This window comes from Henckelia pumila, chromosome 4 (assembly GCF_033568475.1).
Source record: "Henckelia pumila isolate YLH828 chromosome 4, ASM3356847v2, whole genome shotgun sequence".
Taxonomy (NCBI): domain Eukaryota; kingdom Viridiplantae; phylum Streptophyta; class Magnoliopsida; order Lamiales; family Gesneriaceae; genus Henckelia; species Henckelia pumila.
This window is the reverse complement of record NC_133123.1, coordinates 23,793,258-23,802,799: the sequence shown is the minus strand read 5'-3', so window position 1 is coordinate 23,802,799 and position 9,542 is coordinate 23,793,258. Positions and strand designations below refer to the sequence as shown.

Below are 9,542 nucleotides of genomic sequence, written 5' to 3'. Positions count from 1 at the left end.
TAAAATAATACTATACTATATACATATACGCCCATACATATATGTATAAAGTTTAAAAATAATATTACAAATAATAACTCGCTTAATAAAATAATAAACATTTATTTGATAAAATCTTGAGTCGTGCAATAGATAAAATAATGTCTATAATGAAAATTTATAACTTAAATCATGAAAATCAATAAGTATTTATAACCACTGAAAACATAAAAATATCCTGAATATATAACTCATGCATAATTAAAATCCTAGCGAGACGGTCACGGGGCCACTGCCATGCTCGCTCATACGTCCTCGCCACCGGTAGGAGCTACATCATACTCACCTGCACCATATAAGCGTAGTGAGCCTAGAGGCTCAACAAGTCTAATCCTTTATAACAAGGTTAAAAATAATGCATCACATAAATACTAATACATATACATGTACATGAGCATGCGTGGAAACATTTTTCATAACATAAATGCTTAATCATAAATCTTATACATAACATAACTTTATTCATCATACATAACATAATTGAGCATGTCATAAACATAAAAACTGTGTATGGTCATATCCATGAATGTGACTAATAACTGTGCCGACTGATCAGTCTAAAGAACCATCGTACGTGGCGGTGGATAAATCCACCTCTATGCTGGTAGTAAACTACCTCTGTGCCAGTGGTAAAACCCACTTCTATGCCGGTAGTAGAACTACCTCTGTGTCAGTGGTAGAACCCACTTCTATGCTGTCACATCACTTCAATTTCCATAAAAATATTTTTCATGCTCAATTCTTAATCATAAACACATCATAAAATATTTCATGTATGCATGCACTTAAAATATGTCCGTAATATATATTTAATTAATTTTAATAATAAATATACTTTTACTTAAAATAGACTTCATGCATAAAAATAATTAAATATATATTCCGGACTTAGTTTATTTTCATGGATTGGTCCAGACTGCTGGTCTCTCTACTAACCCCTTAACTGACTTAAAGCCTGTTAACTAACTTAAAGCCCATAATTAAATAATTAATTTTAAAAATTATAATTTTTACTAAAATAAAATACTTAAATGTTATTGGGCTTAAATAAAAATATTTAGGCCCAATAACTAATTAATTCATAAAAATTCCTAGACTGACCCAATAAAATCACTGACTAGCCCAAAAATTCCAATGGGCCCACGGGCCCATAAAATTATTGGGTTAACTTAAAAATAATTTAAAAAGCCCAAATAAAATTATTTGGAGGCCCAAATAATTTTCTAACTAATTAAATGGCCCAAAAATCCAATTAAAACATTAAACATTTTAAAATTAAAATACTCGAGCCCGGCCCACCTAGCCCGGACCCGGACCTGCCTGACCCGACCCTAGACCCTACTGACCCGACCCACTACCCTGACCCGACCCGGAACCACCCAGCACCCCCTACCCGACGCCCCCCCTCTCCTAGCCCTCGGCTGCGCGAGCAGCAGCCCTTTAGGGGCTGCTGCCGCCTCGCTCCGGCCGCCCCTGGCCGGAGCGCCGCCGGCAGGACCTTCCCAGGGTCCTGCCGGTTAGAGCCATGCCATGGCTAGGCTGGTTCATGGCCTAGCATGAACCAGCCGTGACCTCTTCCCTACAACCCTAGCCGTGCCCCTCCAAGACCAAAACCTTACACTAACTTGGAACCAGCCGTGAGCCACCCTAACCCCTGACCTTGCTCGACCCTAACGAACCTCCAAACACCCCTTGGCCGAGACCTAGCCCCTGGACCGTGCCATATTGGTCAAAACGTGAGCCATGACAAGAAATACCCAAACATGCATAAACCTCCATAAAATTGCATAAATTTCGAAATATTCAAATGAAATCAAAATAAAACATTATGCAAGATTAATAGCTTATATGGTGTTCAAACGAAGGAATAGACATGCCTTTGATAATTATTTGACAACGAACGATGCGTTTACGGGACTCCGGGACGACGAACGGACCAAAATAAACCAAGACAATGGTGAATCGGCTATGGAGGTTGAGGTTTTCTGTCCAAAACTATGGTGGAGGCTGATGAAACGTGAGGAAGATGATGAACAGGATGAAAGTGACGGCTTGGTAGTGGGTTGTGGGGTTGGGTAGGTTAGATAATAGGTTAAAAAAATATATTATTAAATAATATAACATTATTCTATAAAACTAATATTTAAAAAAACCCTTAATAAATAATAATAATTTGATGGGAAAATGCTAAATCCCGAAATTAAAACTTAAGGGATTTTTAAATATTAACAAAAGTCATTAAAATGACTTATTTTAGCTAAAATTCAACCCTTAAATAAATATATAATTAAATACTAAAATTTTCTTGACAAAATACCTTAAAAATATTATTTTAAGGCTCATAAAACTCATAAAATATTTTTGGCTAAATATTTTGGCATCTCGTCCGTCCACGGTCCCGTCTACGTGATCAAAACCAATTAATTTCCATAAATCACAAAAATCACAAATTTTGGGTTAAATGCTAAAATAACTTAAATCATGCATATAAATCACATAATAACACATAAATTCATTTAACCCTTATTTTAAAATTAATTTCTCCTAATTATGCATGCGAATTTACGTATTAAAATTTCGGGTGTTACAATTCTCCCCCCCTTAAATTGAATTTCGTCCTCGAAATTCGACGGATCAAATTTCTAATAACGGAGTTCTTCAAAAATCCAATTCACTAAACTCATTATCACATATCTAGTTCCCAAGTTTCGGTATCCCAAACGTAATGCTTCTGCTGCGCACTCTGATAAACAAAATATTTTTAACTTCACCAAAGTTCCCTTAAAAGAATAGGTTAGGGCATACCGGAGATTAAAGAAGTGTTTGGGTCTGCCCCAGCTGCTTGCATGACAAACACTCTCCCTGTGGTGTTCTTCTTCCTTGGACAATTAATGGACATGTGCCCCGGCTCCTTGCAATGGAAACACGCATTCGACCCACTCAGACACAGACCCGAATGTGGTTTCTGACACTTCGGGCAAAGTGGTACTCCTCCTGACTTAGGGGCCCCGCCCCTCTGTTGCTGCTGCTGCTGACCCTGCTGACTCTGCTGGTTATGGTCCTGAGATGGCCCTGTGTACTGTTTCTTTGTGGGTGGCTGCGAAGATGGTTGATAAGATTCCAGCTGGAGCTGTCTATTACGCTGCTGTTCCTTCTGGATCTCTCTCCGACCCTCCTCGGAACGCAAGGCTCTACTCACTGCAGACTCGTATGTAAAGACGTCTGCCATATGCACATCATGCCTGATCTCAGCCTTCAGGCCTTCCACAAACTGACGCAGCTTCTCCTGCGGGCTATCAGCAATCATGGGCACGAAGCGACAGCCCCTCTCAAACTGGCTCACATACTCCACAACAGACCTGTCTCCCTGACGGAGACTCATGAACTCACGGATCATGCGGCTGCGCACATCCTCAGTAAAGTACTTGGCGTAGAAGATACGCCTAAACTCCGTCCACGTCAGTGTGGGCAAGTGAACTCCCCTAACTGCACCCTCCCACCAAAGGGCTGCATCCCCTCTCATCATGTACGTCGCACAGTTCACCCTGTCGGTGTCTGTGATCCCCATGTAATCAAAGATGGACTCAAGAGAGCGAATCCATCCCTCAGCCACCAAAGGATCAGTGGTCCCAACAAACTCCTTAGGTCCCTTCTTCTGGAACCTCTCAGCCACGTCCTCCTCATGGGATAGTCTGGGACGTGCAGCCTGCTGCTCCAACAGAGCAGTGATCCCTGCCATCATCGTAGCACTGGCCTGCTCCAGTGCTGTCATAGGGTTCTGCGGAGGTGGCGGTGGAGATGGAGGTCTACCGCGTCTATTCATCTGTCTGGGAGGCATTCTGTACCACCACATATTTCTTTACGTAAATCGCAATGCATAACTAAGGGTTTCAAAAAAATCTCACCGAACATGAAATACATAAAATTAATACATATGCTCCTTCTAAATCTTATTAAAACATTTAAAACTTACAGACCAGTAGCAGGATTTCTGAGCTTCACGTGGCAGATGGACACCCTCCGAGGACCGTGCTCTGATACCAAATGAAACACCCTAGTACTACTAAATGCGGAAAAACTTTTTTTTTTTTTTATAAAAATAATACTATACTATATACATATACGCCCATACATATATGTATAAAGTTTAAAAATAATATTACAAATAATAACTCGCTTAATAAAATAATAAACATTTATTTGATAAAATCTTGAGTCGTGCAATAGATAAAATAATGTCTATAATGAAAATTTATAACTTAAATCATGAAAATCAATAAGTATTTATAACCACTGAAAACATAAAAATATCCTGAATATATAACTCATGCATAATTAAAATCCTAGCGAGACGGTCACGGGGCCACTGCCATGCTCGCTCATACGTCCTCGCCACCGGTAGGAGCTACATCATACTCACCTGCACCATATAAGCGTAGTGAGCCTAGAGGCTCAACAAGTCTAATCCTTTATAACAAGGTTAAAAATAATGCATCACATAAATACTAATACATATACATGTACATGAGCATGCGTGGAAACATTTTTCATAACATAAATGCTTAATCATAAATCTTATACATAACATAACTTTATTCATCATACATAACATAATTGAGCATGTCATAAACATAAAAACTGTGTATGGTCATATCCATGAATGTGACTAATAACTGTGCCGACTGATCAGTCTAAAGAACCATCGTACGTGGCGGTGGATAAATCCACCTCTATGCTGGTAGTAAACTACCTCTGTGCCAGTGGTAAAACCCACTTCTATGCCGGTAGTAGAACTACCTCTGTGTCAGTGGTAGAACCCACTTCTATGCTGTCACATCACTTCAATTTCCATAAAAATATTTTGCATGCTCAATTCTTAATCATAAACACATCATAAAATATTTCATGTATGCATGCACTTAAAATATGTCCGTAATATATATTTAATTAATTTTAATAATAAATATACTTTTACTTAAAATAGACTTCATGCATAAAAATAATTAAATATATATTCCGGACTTAGTTTATTTTCATGGATTGGTCCAGACTGCTGGTCTCTCTACTAACCCCTTAACTGACTTAAAGCCTGTTAACTAACTTAAAGCCCATAATTAAATAATTAATTTTAAAAATTATAATTTTTACTAAAATAAAATACTTAAATGTTATTGGGCTTAAATAAAAATATTTAGGCCCAATAACTAATTAATTCATAAAAATTCCTAGACTGACCCAATAAAATCACTGACTAGCCCAAAAATTCCAATGGGCCCACGGGCCCATAAAATTATTGGGTTAACTTAAAAATAATTTAAAAAGCCCAAATAAAATTATTTGGAGGCCCAAATAATTTTCTAACTAATTAAATGGCCCAAAAATCCAATTAAAACATTAAACATTTTAAAATTAAAATACTCGAGCCCGGCCCACCTAGCCCGGACCCGGACCTGCCTGACCCGACCCTAGACCCTACTGACCCGACCCACTACCCTGACCCGACCCGGAACCACCCAGCACCCCCTACCCGACGCCCCCCCTCTCCTAGCCCTCGGCTGCGCGAGCAGCAGCCCTTTAGGGGCTGCTGCCGCCTCGCTCCGGCCGCCCCTGGCCGGAGCGCCGCCGGCAGGACCTTCCCAGGGTCCTGCCGGTTCGAGCCATGCCATGGCTAGGCTGGTTCATGGCCTAGCATGAACCAGCCGTGACCTCTTCCCTACAACCCTAGCCGTGCCCCTCCAAGACCAAAACCTTACACTAACTTGGAACCAGCCGTGAGCCACCCTAACCCCTGACCTTGCTCGACCCTAACGAACCTCCAAACACCCCTTGGCCGAGACCTAGCCCCTGGACCGTGCCATATTGGTCAAAACGTGAGCCATGACAAGAAATACCCAAACATGCATAAACCTCCATAAAATTGCATAAATTTCGAAATATTCAAATGAAATCAAAATAAAACATTATGCAAGATTAATAGCTTATATGGTGTTCAAACGAAGGAATAGACACGCCTTTGATAATTATTTGACAACGAACGATGCGTTTACGGGACTCCGGGACGACGAACGGACCAAAATAAACCAAGACAATGGTGGATCGGCTATGGAGGTTGAGGTTTTCTGTCCAAAACTATGGTGGAGGCTGATGAAACGTGAGGAAGATGATGAACAGGATGAAAGTGACGGCTTGGTAGTGGGTTGTGGGGTTGGGTAGGTTAGATAATAGGTTAAAAAAATATATTATTAAATAATATAACATTATTCTATAAAACTAATATTTAAAAAAACCCTTAATAAATAATAATAATTTGATGGGAAAATGCTAAATCCCGAAATTAAAACTTAAGGGATTTTTAAATATTAACAAAAGTCATTAAAATGACTTATTTTAGCTAAAATTCAACCCTTAAATAAATATATAATTAAATACTAAAATTTTCTTGACAAAATACCTTAAAAATATTATTTTAAGGCTCATAAAACTCATAAAATATTTTTGGCTAAATATTTTGGCATCCGTCCACGGTCCCGTCTACGTGATCAAAACCAATTAATTTCCATAAATCACAAAAATCACAAATTTTGGGTTAAATGCTAAAATAACTTAAATCATGCATATAAATCACATAATAACACATAAATTCATTTAACCCTTATTTTAAAATTAATTTCTCCTAATTATGCATGCGAATTTACGTATTAAAATTCCGGGTGTTACACCTGGTGATCCCTAGGTTGCAGCACGTCCGGTCGTTAACTCCTCGCGCCGCTGCCGCCATTTCTAATTGTAAGTGTTATCCATTCTTTTGCGCTGTCTTTTTTAATTATTGGGTTTGAATCTGTCATTGAATGTTGAATTTTAATGATTTTTGTGTTTTGTTTTTCTACTCAAAGTGCTTGAAATTTGAGATATGTTTTTTGTGTTGGTCCCAGGTGCGGCATCATGAGATAGAAACTATGTAAATTGAAGAATAACTAGACACCAAGATTTACGTGGAAAACCCCCAAAAATTATTAGGGTAAAAACCACGGGCAAGACCAAAAGATTCCACTATAATATTTGGAGAATTATAACCTCTCTCTGTGTTTTCAAAGAGACACTCACTCTTTTATACAGGAGAAAACCTATCTCACAAATATATAGAAATAACTAAGGAGATAAGAAATGCACTCAAGAACAGAAGAATGCTTGAGACTGAGGGATAATGAGACTGGCTAAGGGGAGCTTTATAGAGCTTCCTCCCCTCGTACGTGAGTGAAGTTTCCTTCACTCTTTCCTACAAAATTTCTTCATTGGATGGCTGCCACCAGATTGGACCGATTCCTCCAATAATTCTACTGCCTCTGAAGACTTTGGGACATGCATTAAATGCATGTCCCCTGCCCACCTTTGCTGACATTTCTCCCACTTGGAGATTTGATTGAGAATCAAGCACATCTCCACACATCCTTTCAATCTTGCCATTCTTGCTGCTTACGTTTCTGCTAGGCCACTTGAGGATCTACACCATTCAAACTTCTCTGCACTCACTGGTTTGGTCAGAATATCAGCAATGTTATCCTTCGTATGGATCTTCTGCATGTCCACACTTCCTTCCTCTACTACTTCCCGAACAAAGTGAAATTGAACTCCAATGTGTTTAGTCCTGGAATGAAAGGCTGGATTCCTTGCAATGTGCAAGGCACTCTGACTGTCACAAAACAGAGGAATCTTTTCTTGTTTGTGCCCAAGCTCCTCCAATAACCTTTTAATCCATATTGCCTCCTTGCAAGCTTGAGTAGCTGCCATGTATTCTGCTTCCGTTGTAGATAATGCCACAACTGTTTGCAGTTTTGAAACCCAGCTGACTGCACCTCCTGCAATTGTAAACACATAACCAGTAGTAGATTTTCTCTTATCTGGATCACCTGCATAATCTGAATCCACATAGCCCCTGAGTGTAAAATCTGATCCTCCAAAACATAATGCAGCATCCGAGGTACCCTTAATGTATCTAAGGATCCTCTTAACCGTGCTCCAATGCTCTTGTCCAGGATTCGCCATATACTGACTGACTGCTCCCACTGCTTGTGCAATGTCTGGTCTAGTACAGATCATAGCGAACATTAAACTTCCCACTGCTGATGCATACGGTACTCGAGACATCTCCATCTTCTCTGCTTTACTGCTAGGACACATCTCAGAAGATAACTTGAAGTTAATAGGAAGAGGGGTTGAAATTGGCTTACTATCTTGCATGTTGAAGCGCTGCAAGACATTCTTCAAAAAAATTTTCTGGGAAAGCCAAATCTTCCTTTTACTTCTGTCTCGGTGAACTTGCATCCCTAGAATCTTGTTTGCTGGTCCCAAGTACTTCATATCAAATTTCCTAACCAAATGTGCCTTCAATTCTTGGACCCGATCTTTGTTGGGGCCTGCTACCAACATGCCGTCCACGTACAACAGCAAAATGATATAATCATCATCACCAGACCTCTTGAAATACGTACAAGGGTCTGCACTGAGTCTGTTGTACCCAAGGCTCATGATATAGGAATCAAATCTCTTGTACCAACACCTCGGTGCCTGTTTGAGACCGTACAGAGATTTGTTCAACCTGCAAACCAAGTTTTCTTTGCCTTTTTCTGCAAAACCTTCTGGCTAGAGCATATAAATTTCTTCTTCAAGATCGCCATGAAGAAATGCCGTTTTCACATCTAGCTGTTCTAGATGTAGGTCAAACACCACACACATTGCCAATACTATCCTGACTGTTGAAAGCCGAACCACAGGAGAAATATCTCATTGAAGTCAATTTCTTCTTTCTGAGCATACCCTTTGACAACCAATCTTGCACGATACCGCTCCACTTGGTTATTGCCATCACGCTTGATCTTATAGACCCATCTGTTACCGACAACTTTCCTTCCTCGTGGTAGTGTAACAAGATCCCAAGTTTTGTTCCTGTCCAATGCTTCCAATTCTTCCTGCATCGCTGTCATCCACAGGGATACATCTGAGCTTTGAGTAGCCTCATGGAAATTCGATGGCTCACCATCCTCTGTTAATAGACAATATGCAATGTTGCTTTCAGTGACATAATCTGAAAGCCAACTTGGTGGTATTCTCTCTCGAGTTGACTGCCTCACTTTGGAAACCTCTGACTCAACTGGTTCTTGTTCCTCGTGCTCTGGTACTACTTCACAAGAAACTTGATCTTCGTCTGTCTTGTTTTCCACCTGAATGATAGTAGTTTTTGAATTCTGTGTGCCTTTGTCTCCCTTCACTTTATCTTCCTCGAAGATAACATCTCTGCTGATGATAAGCTTGTGGACATTAGGATCCCACAAGCGAAACCCCTTTACTCCATCAGCATAGCCCAAGAAGATACTCTTTCTGGATTTAGAATCCAACTTTGATCTTTCTTGCTCATTGTACATAACGTACACCGGACTTCCAAATGCATGTAATCGAGAATAATCAGCTGGCTTGCCAGTCCACACCTCCATCGGAGTCTTCAAATC

The 9,542-nt window shown here is 39.7% G+C and overlaps 1 protein-coding gene across 1 annotated transcript; it reads right to left on the bottom strand.

Annotated features, from left to right (window-relative positions):
- Positions 1–241: 241 nt before the first annotated feature.
- LOC140860678 (uncharacterized) lies at positions 242–3,565 on the bottom strand. The gene is made up of 2 exons (XM_073263684.1): positions 2,845–3,565; positions 242–325 (listed from the first exon to the last, which is right to left on the bottom strand). Exons 1-2 carry the CDS (start codon positions 3,563–3,565, stop codon positions 285–287), a joined length of 762 nt encoding a protein of 253 aa, XP_073119785.1. The 3' UTR covers positions 242–284.
- Between the last annotated feature and the right edge of the window lie 5,977 nt (positions 3,566–9,542).

Excerpts from the sequence above, each read along its gene's own strand:
- LOC140860678 (XM_073263684.1), bottom strand. The coding sequence starts at position 3,565 with ATGATGAGAGGGGATGCAGCCCTTTGGTGGGAGGGTGCAGTTAGGGGA. Across the intron at positions 326-2,844 it reads AAACACTTCTTTAATCTCCG|GTGAGTATGATGTAGCTCCT; the intron begins GTATGCCCTAAC and ends TATATGGTGCAG.